This window comes from Phoxinus phoxinus, assembly GCF_949152265.1.
Source record: "Phoxinus phoxinus genome assembly, chromosome: 2".
Classification (NCBI taxonomy): Eukaryota; Metazoa; Chordata; class Actinopteri; order Cypriniformes; family Leuciscidae; genus Phoxinus; species Phoxinus phoxinus.
In genome coordinates, this window is record NC_136877.1 from 35,013,061 (window position 1) to 35,031,910 (window position 18,850).

Below are 18,850 nucleotides of genomic sequence, written 5' to 3' on the forward strand. Positions count from 1 at the left end.
CATGTTGCATTGTAACATTCATTCAGCTGCACATCAAAACCTATTAGTTCAGTCCATTTAACCATTTTTCATTCATCTTCACTTCTAACTGTCTTACAAAGCTGTTCGGTCATCTTGTTTTTTGCTGGTTGATATGCTTTTCAGTGTGTTCAGAGATTGGGTTTAGCCCACATAAGACATAAAGGGAGTCTGGTGGTTTGGGGTCCACTTCCTGCATACCATCTGTCTGAACCAAAAGAAAATTGAGCCTCCCGTCAGGAATGTGGCCCGTTTAATTTTCAAACTCTTTAACTTATCCAATAATACAATGAGGTTCTATAGAAGTACTTCTATTCTTCTTCAACCAGAACAGGATTCTGAGCCAATGTTTTGGTTTAGCATATTGTTTGGAGTTGTCAATCCTTGCTGCAGGTAAGAGAGAAGAAAGCAGTGTTATAAATATTATCGCTTTATCTGTCTATATAAATTGGATATTTTTGTATGTTTGAGAGACTATCAGTTGTGCAGTGAATCGCTACCCTGGTTCTAACATCATGCCTATGGAATTAACAGTAATCAATTCTGGTAATGAGGCTATTATTAACAGATAATTATGTAATACGCCTACAGGAAGATAAGAAGTACTGGGCTCATGGCATACAGAGCAGCACATCCATAAAGTTTCACCAGTTTGGCCTCCCAGTGCGCTAGAAAAATAATGTTTAAATGTGTCCTTTTTGTTTTTTTATTAAATTGTACAGAAGGATGCAGTTTCTCAAGGCATTTTAATGGAATATATTTACATTTTGATATTCACATATGCTTACATAATTGAAGAATTAATTGTGAAAGACTGATCATTTTGACATTTCAAGAAGAAATGTGGAATGTAATTTAGAATAAAACGTTTCATGGTATTTGCTGAATTGTCTCGCAGTGAGTGGCTGCTCTGCAAAGGAGAAGGAAACTTAACTATAGAATAACAGCAAAGAAAGAAGTGACAGCAGGAGCACCCAAACGCATGAAAAAGTCGCCTGAATGGAAACATGTTCATAAGGCTGGTCCAGGCATCACCCTTCTCAACACCTGGAATGTTAGTACAGTTAGGCTCTGCACTGCTTTCATGCATTTTGGATTTGACAATCCAATTCATTCATTTTTAACATAATGCATTATTTGAAAAAATATCTAGTGGTGTAATGGGCGGACCACCTGACAGCTGTGAAGCCATGTCAAGCACAAAGCCAAAACCACACAAACTATTACTACTCACAATCTCTCTCTCCTCCATTTATGATAGCATGAAAGTCGGCATGAAACGAAAGTTGCTATAGTCTTTTCTTCCCTATTGTGATAATGAAAGCTTCTCGAAATATTGTAGGGCGGGACTTGATTTTGTCCATGGGAAATTAATTGGATGGTTAGATCATTATGGTTTGCTATTACTGTGATCTCATGTGTTGCAAGAGACAGGGGAAGTTATTTTGATGAAAGATGACAAGAACATGAATTTAACAAAAAAAAATTGTTAAATCATTTATAATAAAAATATTACAATATTCCATAAAAAATGTGAATGGTCTATTTTGATTTTATGGTGACTGAGCAATTGATCCGTATATTGACGGAGAATAAGCCAGACCAGAAATTTGAGGACCTCCACAGACAGTCTTCAACAGGATTTGGGAGAGACTCATCACGTACTCCGTTATAGAAGGTGTTCAACTACCTTCTGTACTGTAAAAATTAAAAAAGATTATTTTTATCACAATTCAAATTACTTTTCAAAATGCATTTATCAGGTATATTAGTCCTATTCAGTATTTAACAGAATTATCACATTTACATCCATTTAAATGTCCCTTCAGATCTTAAGTTGCAGACTTTCCGTTCACACCAAGAACAATAGGCTAACTATATTAGTGTCCACACCAACGCAGAATAATGTTGTTCATTATAAACACGCTGCAGTCTTGTCGTCTGCCGTGTTAAATGCTAGAGCTCTTTAAAGTTAAATACCAACTTATCACATTTATTTGAATAGAATAATATTGTAGAGTGAAGTGAATTATGTGTCAGTCTTTCTCAAACTGAAAAATACTATTTTTTATCATAATTGAACATTTGTTAACTTATTAACAAAAAAGTTAATAAGTGCTTTGCACCCTCTTCATTTTTCATGTAATTATAGCTGCCTAACTTAATAGTTTTAAAAGATTTTAGATTAATAGTTGAAAAGATAAAATTATAGGAGAATATTAAGTAGCCTAATCATGATCAATAAAAAGTAACTGATTAGGCTATTTTAAAATGTAATGTAATTACAAGTATTTAATTTTAGGAATGTAATTCAGATTACAGTTACTACCCAGCACTGGTTATCATTATAGTTGTGGTGTGGTCTCTGCTATTCTTTTACATTTAAACTTTCTAATCTTTATCGTTACATTTCTCGTCTTTGGTGTACTCAGAATGAAGCTGTTTAACATCATACATCAATTAACAACACTGATGAAAACAAAAAAAATTAAATGTCACAAATATAAAATTACATATTACTGGTCACATATTGGAGTTTACATCTGTCAATTCATCTGTCACATCAGATATTTTTTATACTACCGAAAGATTTTCAATCTTTGTTCTTTTTTAAAATAATTTTCTAAATTTGTTGTTGTTTCAATTTAAAGCAACTCTAAACCTGAGGATTTTTTACTCTGACAATTTATTTAGTTAATTATTTCATGTTTTTGAGAGGATTTATTCGCATGAAAGTATGAATAAATAAAAATGTATTCATAAATCTCTCTAATCTCATTTTGATTTCTCTTTAAAGAAGGTGAACGCCAGAATTGCTCCAGTGATTTGGGAAACTACCATAAACCATCTAGTATTGATCACTGGTGCAACTATTGTTGAGAATTTTGAATCGCAGACTAAACAGTAATGAGATACTACATAATGCTCCTTTGGTCGCTGTTTTCATATTCCCACAGCCGAACATCACAAAAGACTGATATTGAACGTGCAATCGGACACCTGCCTCCCTCTTTTAGTGTCTCTTAAGCTCCGATCTCTTGGGTGAAACACAATGCCAGCTAAAATACTGGAAACGTCTCTTCTTTAACTTTGATATCAGTCTCATAACTGTCAGTTTGCAGCATGCTTTCATTGTCTGCTTTATTTTTAAGAGTTTGCTCAAGCACCTGCTTATGTTCCTCCTCTCTCATTCACAAAAATTGTACACTGTGCTTTTTTCCCCTTTTTTTCTGAAAGGGGAAGGCTGTGACTAAAGTTTATTAACTTCCTCTGAGCCAATGAGCTGACAGCTGTGTTTCCAAGATTGTCCAATAAGACGAAGTGAGAGGTTGGAGGTGGATGTTGCTTAGCAACTGCAGGTAGAATGAGATCACGTTGAAGTCATTGTCTTATCAGAGGGCCTCAAGAGACTTCACATGCATTGTTTTGTGATATAAATGGTTGAAAAAGATGCACGTGTAAAGTGCGTCAAAAAGCCCTAAAGTTTGACTTTGATGGGATTACAAACAAACGTTTTATTTTTTGAGTTGAGTTGAGGTGAGTTGATAAAGAAATCTTTTCACGGAGATAGTTGATAAAGTTATATATTAAAGGGTAGTAGTGTGGGGGGAACTGTGTATTATCACCAGATATTGTTTAGCTTTAGGTTTACATGCACTTCTCTCTTTTTTAAACATCATTTTAATATTGCCATGTATGAAGTTATAAGAAGGACATGAGTGTGGTGTGGCCACGACAGAATGAAGCAAGGAAAAAGCATAGAGGTTTGGGTGGGCGTTCTCCAGGATTTCAAAGCAGATTTGCTCCTGGCTGTTTTTGTGACAGGTGAGTGGCGTAACACAGGCTAACATGCCCCCGCCGCAATGTAAACAAACACACGCAGTACCTCCTACGGTGCAGCGTAGCCAGCCGGCTCACATCACAGATGCCATGCTTTTGGTACCGTACCGGGAGGATTACAGACTTCAGCACCAGTGTACTTCCAACATGAGAGGGAGAAAGTGGAGTTTGCCAGCTAACACTTCAGAGATGATGCAGCCTTGATAACTTCTTGAACAATTCTGTGGTCGTGCGTATCACTACATCTGACCTGAAGTTATATTGCACAGATTTGCGTGTGGGTGTGCAGTGTCATAATGCATCATACTGGCGTACTAGCAGATGAAAAAAAAAAACACAATTTGAAGCAAGATTAACAGTAGTATTGAAGTTCATGAAATGGTTTAACATGGCTTGTCTTATTTGCGTCCTTTATCCTTCCTATATTCCTTTATCTCTTGTTGTAACATTATCTTTTAAACTAATCCTCAACTTCTAATCTTCTTTGACGTCCATGTCTTTTTAACAGAAAAAGCAATCATTTAAAAGGCCTTATCAGAAGATACTGCATGTTGGGGTGAAGCGGTGCGGGGACAACGACTGGCTCGAAAGGAACACAGTGTTTTAGAATTAAAAAGACAAATAGGCTGAATCTAAAAGCTGAGGGTGAGAGCGACAGGGAGGGGGAAAGACATAGCAGGATGGTAGAGTCGAATGCCTGAAAGGATGAAGATAATGAATAAGTGTGATTTGATTAGCAGGAACACCTGAGACGAACCCAGAAATAGATGCTGACTCAATGATGGCCTCAATGTGAGTTGCAGTAAATGCCACTGATAGCCACAAGTCTTTAGAGAACAAGTAAGAAAGGAGAAAAATAAAGATAAGAAAAGAACTTTAATTACATTAACAACAGTGTAAAATATTTACACACACACACACACACGCACACACATATATATATTATATATATATATATATATAGATATATATATATATATAGATAGATAGATAGATAGAGAGAGAGTGTGTGTGTGTGTGTGTGTGTGTGTGTGTGTGTGTGTGTGTGTGTGTGTGTGTGTGTGTGTGTGTGTGTGTGTGTGTGTGTGTGTGTGTGTGTGTGTGTAATACATTACTAAGTAATTAATGACTTTTCACTTGAAAAAGTCAATTAAAAGAGCCGTTTCATGTCTATACTTGTGATAGTCAACTGGTCAATGTTGTTATGGGATTTATATATATTTATCCCATTTAACTATTATTATCCACCAAACTGAGCGTAAAGAATATGCATCAGGTTAAAGGTCATCAAATTAAATGTTGGCCTTTGTCTGCGTGTAGCTCCTGCAGGGAAGGATTGATTATTATGCAAACCACAAGCAGGTGTGCCTGTAAGTCTTTGATGCATTATCTTTTAGAAACTGGGTGAGTAATGGATAATCATATAATTATGAAATTGTTGCACAAACAAAAGAAAAAAACAATGGCTTTCTATATGAAGACAATCTATGGCTATATTGGAAAAGCTGGATGCAAACAGAATTTAGTGCAGATTAATCACATTTTATTTCCTTTTGTAACAATACAAACAATTTAACTTTTTTACTAAATTAAATTGTGGATAACAGCCCAGATAGACTGTTCATAGACAAATTTAATAATAAATAATGTTTGAATTTATACTGAAATCGTGCAGAACCCTTTTTGACAGAGTCACATTGTGAGAGGGAGACAAATCTGAGAAGATGAGAACTTAAAAGTTTCTGTTTACTCTCCATTTATTCTCATTGCTCTCCAGGAGAAACAGTGGAGACATTAAGATCTCATGTATGATTTTCCTTTGTCGCGGGGATGGCGGGCATCTATTATCACGAAGTTTGTGACTTTCATACGAAGGATTATGAAACAGGACTGTTTCAGCACACTAATTCCCAGCTTTCAGAGTGGAAAATATTCAAATAGATGGTATGGAAATCCTTGGATAAGCTAAGATTTGAAATGTAAAGCAGGGTACGTGGGAGATCGACCCGCTCCCTAATGCTCCCTGCAAGCTCCGCCACTCAGACGAATATCAAAATTCCTGGAGCAGGGAGAGAATCCGTGGATCTGGCGCGTTTTCCGAAATCAGACCCAGTCAAATGGGACCACCGGTCCGACACTACCTAGCAGCACGCCACAGCATTAAGGTAAGCCTGATGGCAATTAGCATTCTGATGCAATATTAGTTCCTTGAGAGGTCCCACAGAAACACAGCCCGGCAGATACAGGAAAAAGATGTGCAGATAAGATGGCCCAACCTGAAGTATTTAGGTGAGCAGTAATTACAGATGAAGAATAATGAGAATGTTCTTGTTTTAAATGGTGAGCGCATTGTTCGACTGTAACGAGTACGAACCTTGCAAACAAAAGGTGTGTCGTTACGTCACAGGGCAGAAAGAGGCCAAGCGCAGAGTGAAAACAATGCACCTTCCATTCAAATATATTCAAACCAAAATACAGGAACACCACAATATCCCATCGCATGACAGCAGGTGATTGCATTTTGAGTATGGATCATGTGAAGGGCAAAGGTAGTGTGTGTAGTTATGGTTACATACGTACTTGATGAACTTAAGATTGGCTTTGCAGAATAATTTGTAGTAAATTGCAGGCAGAAATGCGTGTTGAAACAAAATGAGGTATCATATTCTTTGCCTGTTTCTATTATTTCTTCCCACCATACTCCTACGTATACTCAATTTCCCTCCAAATTAAATTGTTGTCGCTACGTTACCATTCAGTGGGTCAATAAATAGGACGACTGTATGGGCATTAGTGTTGATGAGTCAGTCCCTGACGACCTCGCTCTTATTGTGAGAACACCTAAAGGCTGTCTATTGCCTTATCCTGAGGGTGAAAATGTCCTGAGGTTTGACAGTGAAATGAAAAATGGCACATAATGTGGACACTGGATTTGATTATTAGCGTGGAGATCATCGCTGAGGATTTGACGTTTCGTTGTGGTGTTTTGCACCAATAGGGGTCATTTGTTTTTTTCAAAAAGCCCTTTTTTTTTTTACTTCAGTTGACTGAGTCACAAAGGACCTGTGTTGATTAGGTAACTCCTGGCGTCAGAATCCAAGGGCAAATGTCCATCCCGTCATGACAAGCTGACATTTGCGAAGGTTTGACGCTAAACATCTGGTCTCATGAGGAGGGAAGGAGGAACGTGCGAGAGAGCGAGGGAGTGTCTTGATGCAAACGTTCTTATAGGCTTTATTATGTCTCTCTCTGCTGCGTTCTCCTCCTTTACCAAATATAGCAGTAGAATAATGAAAACAATATCCAGTTTATATCTGCAAGTTAGTGAGACACCCACTCTCATTTGCAGCGAGAGCAAATGACCCTGGGGATGAGTCATAACATCACTTTAAGGCTGTTATATTCTCTCCACACAAACATGGCGAAATCCAGCATGCGCCCAGGTATCCTTACCAAATATACGTGGCCAGAGAGCTCTGTCACCCAGCAGGACCCCGAGCCCCACAGTCCTTCCCCTCGATGCCCTTCCAAATCTAGCCTCTCTTTGAACATTTCTATTGAAAGGCAGCACTTTACCCATGGGGAGTGAGATGAAGAGCTAATGAGAGACTCGCGCAGCTCTTCTAGCTGATTAGACCTGCCATACATGAAGCGTCCGATAGTGTGATGTGATGGTATATGTTCACATTGTGAAATGATATATATTCTGTCATCGTTTAATCACCCTCATGTCGATCCAAACCTGTATGACTTACTTTCTTCTGTGGAACACAAAAGAATACACTTTGGAAAGTCACTTATAAAAATAACTCACTTATTTTTTCATGCAATGGCTATCCACCTTCAAATGTATGTGTGTGTTCCAATTAATGGAAAAAAAATCATATAGATTTGGAACGACATAAGAATAATTAAATGATTTTAATTTACATTTTTGAGTGGATTATCCTTTAAGCTGGACTTGATATTACAGAGCATTTTAAACAAAGTGTGAGGTTTTGCATTCATTTGGTGGTTTTGACCTATACATTCTTATGAGATTTATTTTGACCTAAAAATGCTTATAAAGTACTGTAAAATCAGTAACATTCCACATGACTTAAGTGGGGACAAAACTTGTCTCCATGCAAACTGTTGACTGAGGACTGTAAATACTGTACTTGTCTTATATTTTTTATTCATCGTACTGCAGCATAGGCTACTATATATGGTTAAACACATTATTTGATTCTATGTCAGATGACTGACATACAATCATTTCCATTGTATTGAAACCATCTTGAATCTGTCTGACCACTCCCTACTATACAGCCACAGGCTTAAAACTAAAGTGTTAACAGTCTATGTCTTATCAGACAGATATCAACTTTGCTTAGTTTAAAGGAAGAAAAGAACCAAAGGGAGGTATTGGGGGGGCTGGTTGTAATCGGACCCTGTTTCCAGGAGTCTAAGAGGATTTCGATGCAGTAATATTATATGTCGGTCCAAGCTAAAGGGAGACAAAGGTGCGCAGCCAAGCACCAGAGCAGAGCATGTCATCTAAATAGTGCTGGGCTTCTTTTTGCAGTTTATTACATCCAACTGCTTTGTGTTGGTTGAGTTTGGCTGGGAGGCGGCACAAAGGAGGCAGTTTGTTCACCCTCGACAAGCATGCTTTTCTTTCCGGCAGCCCTTTGATGTATAGAGAGAAGCATTTGGAGTAGGATATCCCTAACAGACCAACAGGGAAGAAATCCCACTCTTTTAGTATTGTCTTTTACAATTCCCAGCCTTTCAGCAACTCCCGCCTTTATTCACTTTAATGGCCTTACTTTAGACCATTGAGCGAGCTATCTATTATTATAGCGTTATGGGGAGGGCGGCATTTGTGTCTGCATGTTTAATTGTATGCATGCCAAACGTGAGGGAATGGACATGTTGGAAATTGCTATACAGTGTAACAGAAACAAGTGGCATCACGCCAAGTGCTCACATGTTCGCTCTGTGTCAAAACAGAATTACAGGCCCAATTACAACATTTAGTTAGCACCTGGTCCTTAAGACAAGGCTAAAATAACAAAGCTAGTCAAGGAAGTAACTAATATGCCATTAGTCTTAATGGTAAGTTGCAAATGATGATGCAACAAAAATGTCAGGCAATTTGCATTATAATACATTGCAAATTATGTTGTTGTGACTCAACTTGAACAAAACCAATAGTTTAGTGGTTAATGAATGTGAAGAGGCTCATGTCCTCAGTTTTGTTTTAAAAGGACCATTCACCAAAAAGGACATTTCTGATGAAAATGACTGATACTCTCTCTCAAGATCTTTGAATCTTGAACAGTTTGATGAATCATTCAGACTGGTTTTGAGAATCAAATAAAGTGATTCATTAAACAGATTTGACAAAAAAAATAATTCCAGTTTCATTTTTTGTGCATAAAAAAGAGTGACCAGTGCATTATTTAAAATGTACTTTTTGTTCCACCAAAGAAAGTAAGCCATTCAGGCTTGAAGCAACAGAAGAATTGTACATTTTGGATGAACTTTTCATTATTTTCTATAGGTGAGGTTATCAGTACAATACAAGAATAGTCATTTATTTTATTTGTCTCTTTCACACTGTCAAGTCATAATTAAAAAAATGAACTCTATTAGGAAACTTTTTTCAACTGCCAATAGTACCACAAGAGACCAAATTCTAACTAAAATGGCCAACGAAAATGGCCACTGACTCACCGGATAAATAAAAACAGTGCAAGCACATATGCTCTTGAGACTTGCAGCTTTCATGTCTCAGACCTTATAAAAAGAACAACGGTCTTTGATGTATTGGTACCTAATGGATTAATTGTCTCATTTTGTGTTTGTCCTATTTTGTCCATTTAGCAAAGGGTTTTACCGATATAACTATAAACAGCGATGCTTATGGCTGTATGATGAACAGATCAATATTAGATGGCCATGTACTCTGAGATGCAAATAAACAAAACCTCACTGTTGTTGGCCCTTACAAACCTCAACTATTGAAAAGCATGCAAATAAGACTAGTCAAATAAACTGCAGCACCTATGGGTGAGGGAACATTGGTTGTAGTTAAAACATTTTTTGCTTTAAATTATATGGATTATAATTTAATATAAATCAAGATGCTGATTAGACAGCATGATTATTGCACAGGTGTGCCTTAGGCTGGCCACAATAAAAGGCCACTCTAAAATGTGCAGTTTTACTGTATTGGGGGGTATGACCACCATGTGTGTGTGTGTGTGTGTGTGTGTGTGTGTGTATGCTAGGTTAGTCTACGTGTTCAGTCTAGTTAATAAAGTCTTGTTCATGTCGCATTTAAAGTTGTTTGTGGTTCGTGTTCATATACTGGAGTCCCTAATCATGCAGATTTTGGCTACATGCTCTGAGTAGTACTGTACAGTATGAAAGTGATTTTCCATACCCCGGAAATTAACATTTCTTAGAATTAATAAATAATTAATACTAAGCGTTTGCTGGACGAACAGGTTAGTTGATAGTGGTATTAGTTCTGCTACATCCAGTTAATTCTATTAACTGATCCCAATATTTATAATTAATTATAATGAGTTATAATTAATTATTCATATTTCCCTTGAGCTAATTTGCTACATCAACTTACATAACCTAGTAGCCTACATTAACTGTTATCATATACAGTGCAAATGAATATGTGTTTGTACTTGTGTTTGTGCATATTTGCATGTGCACTCAGACATGTTTCTCTCAGTACATGTATGGTGACTCCTAGATCTTTCGCATTTTAAATATATGCGTATCCAATGCTGTGCACTTACATTAATGCTAAGATTGTCTGTGTGTGCATTTGTGAAACCATATGAATGCTATAGATAAGAGCTTGTAAATAACTTAAAAGCCTATTATAATGGCCACAGAGTGAGTGTATCTATTTAGGAAGCATATTGTACCCAGTAACACAAGCTCAATACTCAAATTAAACATTTGATTTCTGTCGCAAGCTCCAGTACTAGTAGTTTCTCAATTTACACCACTGTGTGTGTGTGTGTGTGTGTGTGTGTGTGTGTGTGTGTGTTTTTTCTTAAGCAGCTTCACAGCCGGCTGTTAGCCATGTCGTGTTGATACAGTATGTAAATTGTGTTGATGTGCTACTAGCTGGAAACTGTTGCCTGGTAGAGAGAATTAATAGTAAAATGCTGATTTGAGTGATGACTGCTTTTCAGATCCGCTTTAGGTATAATCTTAGAAAATATAGAATAGAATAGAATAGAATAGAATAGAATAGAATAGAATAGAATAGAATAGAATAGAATAGAATAGAATAGAATACGCCCATATATCTGAAAGCATCTCTATCAAAAGTTCACTAAACATAATGACAAAAAAACTTTATCTAAAAAAAGATTGTTGATAAATGTTAGAGGAGTGACTGTGATGGACTTTTTGTCATCAGTCTTATAGTCATAACAAGTTTGACATCATCATAAGTTTTAACACTGCATTATGACTCATTATAATATAAAGATCCACCTCCCTATGTGATTCAGTCACTGGCACTTCTTCATCACAAATCACTAGATGCTTTACTATTTTAAATCATGAGGATTATCTAGGTAGGATCTGCCACTGAAGAATTCCAGTGTGAATATCAAATCCCAGATCTAAGCACTGGGAAACAATAAGTAAGTCTTTTCACATTTTGCTGCTTAGATTTTTAAGCAATGGTTTTAAAGCGTAATAGGATTCACCTGGGATATGTAGACCTTTGTGAATCACAGGCATTCCAATTCTGCTGAAATCTTCAGAAAAGTTTTGTGCGTGCAGATTTGTTATAGGCCTATAGTACAAAAAGTGAATATAAGATATAAGAAATAGTGAATATAAGATATAAGCTATTGTGTATGAACAATTTGAAAAAAAGGAGGATGGGGTGTCAGGTTTACTTCACCCTTGCATTAAAATGTTATCTCACACGTGATTATATATCTATATATGTTCTATATCCCCACCCCCCACCCCTATTAGTCTGAATACAAACCCATCTGGTTGAATCTGTCATTTTCCCCTGTTTATGTGACAATTTATATTTATGAACACTGAATATGTATGTTATGCATTCTAGGGTGCCTGTGTCAGAGTTGAACTCATAGCTTAAACAGTAGAGCCCGACACCAGAACGCAGCTGTGAGAGAGTGAGGATGAGGGAGAAATGAAGTGAAGAAACAATAGATGTCCCTTCAGCCCTATAGAAGACGAGATGCATCCTTCCACCGACACGTGCACACACCCACTGCTGAGGGTTATTTTTACTGCCAGGTACTGTGTAAGTTGTGACGTGCAAGCCCCATTACTGATATTTATGGAACACAAATTGAAACAGAGAAATGATACGGCATTCCCCACGGACCCATCCACTCTTAATAGTGGTTGGTAAATGGAGTGAAGAAGGGGGCTCAGAAATGCTGACGGTGCAATTCTTTTGGCTGCCATACACTTCAGTTCTCATAATGATTTTGGAGACTGAGCGAAGCAAATGTAATTAGGCATGACAAACAAGCGAGCTCAGGTGACCTGGATAAAGACAACATTGGGTTCAAATCAAACTAGCCAGAGAAATTATTTTACATATTGTGACAGTATAGAGTTATAGGATAGACCTTTCTACCTTCTCCTCCCAAAGTTTATTTTAATAAGGGACTTTTTTTCTTGTTAAACCTAAGTTTCGTGGTTTCTACAAAGATGCACAGTATTGCTCACTTCCGGTGAAGATCTCCCTATTTTTGTATATTTCAGAATGTTTAATTTCATTTTAATTATTTGTAAAATCTACTACTGTAATTAATTCTCCACAAAAAAAATTCAGTGCACTATTGTCTTCAAGCTTTTGTCACCTAACCCCCAAAATGTCTAACTAAAATTATTTTACTGTCATAATTAAAAATAAGTTGAAGAGAACACATCTGAATTAAAGCTCATATTTGGGCTCACACTGTTCACAACAGGATCTAAGATTGTGTTTGTTTGTTTGTTTGTTTGTGTGTGTGTGTGTGTGTGTGTGTGTGTGTGTGTGTGTGTGTGTGTGTGTGTGTGTGTGTGTGTGTGTGTGTGTGTGTGTGTGTGTGTGTGTGTGTGTGTGTGTGTGTGTGTGTGTGTGTGTGTGTGTGTGTGTGTGTCAGATGCTTAAATATATTACTGTAATATATAAAAATGTAAGGTGTCGATGAGAGTGGGTGCAGTCTTAGGTAGGAGACGGTGCTGGTGGTCTAACTGACCTGTAGTTTGAGGTTCTGGGTATCTCTTTAGGAGTTACGGGGGAGGGCAGAGGTGGTGCAGAGGGCCGCATGTGAGTCATCCAGGGTGCCTGTGAAAACTGTGGGAGCGTGGAAAGAACGGAGGAGAGGAAAGGAAGACTGGAGTGATGAAATGATGCGGCTTTGAGAAAGAAGAGGAAGTGATGACGGGTTATGAGGGAGGTTCTGGATGTGTTTAGACATTTAGAAGACAATTAGTGTGGTGTCCTCAGTACTGGCCCTGAACCCTCCACAAGAGTTGTATTATTATTTAAAGCAATTTATTCTGTTTAACCGCTTCAAGGACCATGTCCCTAAGCAACATAGCTCTCCTTCATCTGTCTCGACGGTCTTCATTTGAGATATCTATACTCCACAAACTATACTCACCCGTGACAGTGTTTTCAACCTTGAGCCTTTCATTCTTCAAAAAATGTCTTCCGTAATATCTATGCTCATTAATGTGTCCAGACAGAGCATTGTTGATCCTCATCTGATCACGGAGAACTAGAACGTGTTAGTCTGCAGTGCACCAAGACCTGCGAGAGAAAAACGAGTCACGCAGGGACAAATTTGAGGCAGGAAACTCAGTAACAGACAAATGTTCAAATACAAAAAGTAAATAAACCTTTAAAAGAAACACTCACAAAAAAAAAAAAAAAGATAAGCAGTTTCCGATATTATCATAACTTATTTAATACAAAAACACATGAAAAATACATTAAAAGTGCATCTAAAAACTCTTGAAAAAAACTTTAAAAAACAATGTAAGATGGTCTGTAACAAAAATGCTGTTGCAAATTGCATTATATCTTAAGTAGACAGGCTTTTTCTTGAACTAAAGCAAACCCAAGATGAGAAACACAAAGCCAGCCTGTTTGCATTCATTTCCTGTCTGATATGAAGGGATCAATTGCCATATATATTATATAATATATAGTAATCCATGGTCCCATATATGAATGGTTAATTGAAGGAAGGAAGGAAGGAAGGAAGGAAGGAAGGAAGGAAGGAAGGAAGGAAGGAAGGAAGGAAGGAACTTGTTGAATCAAAGCAGCAATTTGAACTTTTAGAGGAAACTATTTCTGTTAATGCTAACCAGAAAATAAGTTTATGTGAGAAAGGGGTCTGTCCACTGATCTGTTGAACTTTTTCTCCTTTTCTTTCCCTCCAGCACGTTTACTTTGTATGTCTGTGTTGCCTCAGCATTCTGTTTACTGTTGCTCTGAGTTATAAATACAATAGGGTTTCGTGTCTTTACAACTCTCCGGCTCGAACGAATCTTGGATCATACGCGGGTAAATACCACCTATTACTCATGTTACTTTCCAGCACATTTGTAGGACACATCCAAGCATAGCGCCTCGTCACTGCATAACAATTAGATGTCTGAGTGTTCGCGCTCTGATGGAATTTTACTGATAACAGACAACGGTCGTACTTCGATTTCGTGACTTCCATTTCATTCTTTATGTTAAGATAAAGGCGTACTGGGGGATAATAACGTTGTCATTTCTTTAAGTTGACAGCGTGCCTCAAGACTGACGAGGATTCAGCTTTTTTCTTTTCCTATAGTACACACAAAACGAAGCTCAAAACTGTATTGCTCAGATGTAAGTATGGTACTTAAAACCATGTTTTTCCTCTGTTTGACTTTCAATACCACAGCTTTGCAGTAGCAGCAACAAGTCTCCCGAGAACTTAGTGCTACTTGGCAGAAAATAAGATTGTGAAATGTGATCTTACCTGACTTCTCCCTCAGCTGGGAAAGCAGCCAGATTTAAAATGTCGTGAACTGTACCGGCTTTGCGTAATGTTGACATATCACGCGCAATGCACGCACAGACAAGCGAAAAAAAGTGCACATTGCTGTCTTGGATGCGCAACTTTTCTAATGGTCATTCATTTTCACTCAGCATCTCGGGGTTGTAGTTGCTGGTCAGTTTAATTCCCACATAAACTCGACTGCCTTAGCTTATTTCAATCACGTAAGATTCACGTTTCTCTGAGCGAGGGCACTGCGTAAATCTGTACAGGGGTTTTGGGTAAATCGCGACTGGTTGCTATTTGTCCTGTCGCAACAGTCACCAAGGTGTTAGAGAGTTTAAGCACGCGGATATTGCAAAGGGTTATTAGATTCATAAGTCACCCAAGTGGTGGGCGATCTTCTGAGCACGGCAGAAGTTCTCATATGATGACTTCAAACAAGACACATTACCTACCAGCATCTGTTGGAGTGTGTGGATATTAAGACACTTCTATCTCCAGGACAGCATAGTGGAAAATGGTAAGTAGCATGGAAATACTAGACTTAAAGGAATAATTACTCCAAATGGCATGGCTTGTGTTTACACTGTAGTGTTGGTAATCAAAAGAACAGATTTTGATGTACGACATTTACGAGTGCTCTCGTGCTTATGGACCCTAACGCTGAAGGCTACTTAAACAAGGGTTCTGGTTTGCTAACATGAATGTAAAACTTTGTATTGCTGCTTTTTTCTGTGATTCGTAGGTAGAGAAAAAAAATCTGAGCGAGGCAAACGCAGACACATACACAGCCGTAGAGAATATACATTCTAATTGGGGTTTTGCCTTTGTTGCGCTGTGTGCCAATCTGCGCTTTGATGCCTATTGGGCTTTTAGCCTTTATTCTGAATATCATTTTTTTACAAGTGCTCTCTGTCAATGAAAAAGCAACATGTGTAGACATGTCCATCCCTGCAGGACAAAAGCAGAGCACCAAGACGCTATCACTGTGTGATTTGAGGACATAGTTTTCAAGCCTTTTGGGGGGACTCCTTTTTAGAGGGTTATGAGCGACTTTTCAGATAAGTGATTCTGTTGATAAGAAACCCACCGACTAACATGTGATCAAATATTAACAGGACGGGCTTGCCAATGATATATTCACGTGACAAGGCGTGGGGAAGCAATAGAGTAAAGCAATATCAAGTGGCACTTAACGAAAGTATAGATTTTTGCCTCTAAGTAACCTTAGCTGTGCTATGATTTCAGCACTTTGGACAGAGGCACCGGAGTCGTTGCACGCTGAGGACTAACACGGAGTGAGTGGACATCGCCTTTTGTGTTTTGCAGGGGTTTTTTGCCAAAGCTAGGGAATTGTTCCACTTTTTCCTTCTTTTTTCGCTTTCGGAGGGAGACCGGTGAAAAAAAAAAAAAAAGCAAACGCGAGGAAACGAGCCAGTCGATAGTGGGCTGCTTTGCGCTTGGAGTTTTGTCGCCACTTAGAGCATGTGAAAGTTGAAATGGTAGAGCTGCTGTAGTGTACGCGTACTTTGCAAGCTCCACTTGGTGCACAGTGTTAACTTTGGGAAATGCAAGTATTGGTCTTGGAGATCTAACCACTGATAGTGGTTGTCAGCTCTTAAAAAGGTAAGACCTGTTTGTTTTATTCAACCCTTTTACTAGCAGTCGTTCTTGGGCAGATGTTTTACTAGCACATGAAAAAATGACACTACTTTACGTCGCCTATTTTAAGTTTGATTAGTGGTTACAGCTAGATAAAATGTTACGCTGTGAGGAACAGCTTTGGGTAGTGATGGTAGAGGGAAATGTTAAACTTGCGCTATCATTTTACATTTTCCTTCTACTTACTCGTATGATTTTACTCTGACTAGAGCAGAAAACGTACCGGTGACAAAGTTGTTTCAATTAACAGCCACAGTTCTGTCACGAAATCATATAAACGGAATAATGCATGTATTTCTATATCTCGCAATTCACCCCTATAGAAATGTTCACAATTAGCAATTATTTTATGTGAGTTGGTATCAATAGCGCAACACAAAATGTAGAAAGTAAATTGTGCATGTAAGTGTGAAAACCAGCTGACTTTCCGTCCTCATCACAATCAAATGCTTGCGGAATTCTTGTTGTCTTAAATGCGCAATTGTCTAGCACACGCTTTTCTTTGCTTGCTGAATAATATGGTATGTCTTTAATAAAATATACGACTCAGCACGAGCTGCCATCTACCACTACATTGTCTTGCTGAAAACGAAAAGATCATGATCTATCTATCTATCTATCTATCTATCTATCTATCTATCTATCTATCTATCTATCTATCTATCTATCTATCTATCTATCTATCTATCTATCTATCTGTCTGTCTGTCTGTCTGTATGTCTGTCTGTCTGTCTGTCTCTCTGTCTGTCCGTAGCAGTCACTCTCATCATCCTTTCTTATCAGCTAAATGTTGTTTTCGTTAGCATGGAGGGATAATTTATTCGTTGAATCGATCATAAAGTGGTGCAACCAGCCCTATCAATGTAATCGCGTCTGTAGCATCTCCGCACTTCGTCATCGTGGACAGATTGCTAGTGTTTTTTACTACGGACCGCTTCTCCGTTTCATTCATCCCGAGATTTCCACTCCTCTCCTCCAGCATCACCTGCTCATCTCGCTCCCAAGCGCACAGGTCTGTCTGTGCACACGGCTAACTGTTGGGAACCACTTAGAGCTAAAAGCTTTCGCCACAGATAACATATCATGTTAAAATATTTTGAATTGGCTTGCCAAAAATAGCCCGTTGGTCAAAACATTATGTGTGTGAGTGAGTGTGTTTGTGTGTTCATCTGTATATTTCCAGTTAAAGTGAATAAGAATTTGGATAGGCGTGGTCAGATTTTGTTCAGACTGGGTTAGATGGAGCCACCGATAAGATTGCCTGATAAGGAAATGGCTGAGAGGGTGTCACGCGTATTGTGGAGAAAGCTGTGCAACACTGAGACGAAATTAGGACAGTCAGCGTTTTAAAGGAGCTTTTCGCTGATGATTTTCTGACTTTTATGCCGACTAAGTTTAGGAATTCGTCTCAGTTTCTGAGAGGGGTGAGCGGAGGATATTGGCTACGGTCGATTTTTTCTTTGTATCCAAGAATCTGATTAAAGGGTGAAGCGATTGAATGACAAACAGACAGATATGAAAGCCCACGGGCGCCTCAGCACTGCGTTAATCAAGAGTCTATCAGGCGGAAGACATTCAGTGTCATTTAGCTGCTTTTAAATGATCCTTATGACTGTTTCTCTTTGTTCGGATGCATTAGCTTCTTTCATCACTGCTAAATCGGTAATTTCTCAATTAAACATTTATTTCCTTGTCATAATCGTACGAAACATGTTATCGAGAAAATCTTTGTTGTTACAAAAACAATGTATCGAACATCTGACTTTAAAGTAACAAATCAAGCGGGACAAGCAGCAGATGTTTTTTGGACTGGTCCGAAAATAATACCAGCTGATATTATAACTCGATTTTATTATCGCTGTTTTATCATTGTGATCTTCGTAATACACTTGTCATTTATGGGCAAATTTTATAAGCATCATTATTGGCATGCAACAAAACGGTCACGAGCGCCGTTTTTATGAGCAAATATTTCATGCATAATTTCATGTTTTTCAACGAAATAATGCCTGTTTTTCATTATACAAATAATCCAGTGGTGAATGACTAAATACTTCTGCATAAAATATTAAATTTATTTTTTTAAAGCTTTGACTAGAGTGAAATGTTATTATTAAATTGTTAATTTTTGTCATTTATTGTACACCAAACGGCAAAAATGTGTTTTCATTTATTGAATGCATATGTTTTATTATTTATAAAATGAATATATAATATAATTTTAGTTCATGAGACAGAGGGATAGAGATGTGGGTTGGTGGTGTGGGTGTGGGCATGTGGGGGGA

The 18,850-nt window shown here is 37.9% G+C and overlaps 1 protein-coding gene and 1 long non-coding RNA gene across 2 annotated transcripts in view; one reads left to right on the forward strand and one right to left on the reverse strand.

Annotated features, from left to right (window-relative positions):
• LOC306994222 overlaps positions 1-18,850 on the reverse strand; it is a 22,648-nt gene continuing 3,798 nt past the window's right edge. The window contains exons 2-4 of the long non-coding RNA XR_013796635.1: positions 13,527-13,675; positions 13,119-13,216; positions 1-405 (exon numbers count right to left, since the gene is read on the reverse strand). This is a non-coding gene — a long non-coding RNA (uncharacterized lncRNA). The remainder of the gene's footprint in view (positions 406-13,118; positions 13,217-13,526; positions 13,676-18,850) is intronic.
• bdnf (brain-derived neurotrophic factor) overlaps positions 5,807-18,850 on the forward strand; it is a 27,123-nt gene continuing 14,079 nt past the window's right edge. The window contains exon 1 of the mRNA XM_079604660.1: positions 5,807-6,023. Within this exon, the coding sequence (XP_079460786.1) occupies positions 5,976-6,023 (48 nt within the window). The 5' untranslated portion in view covers positions 5,807-5,975. The remainder of the gene's footprint in view (positions 6,024-18,850) is intronic.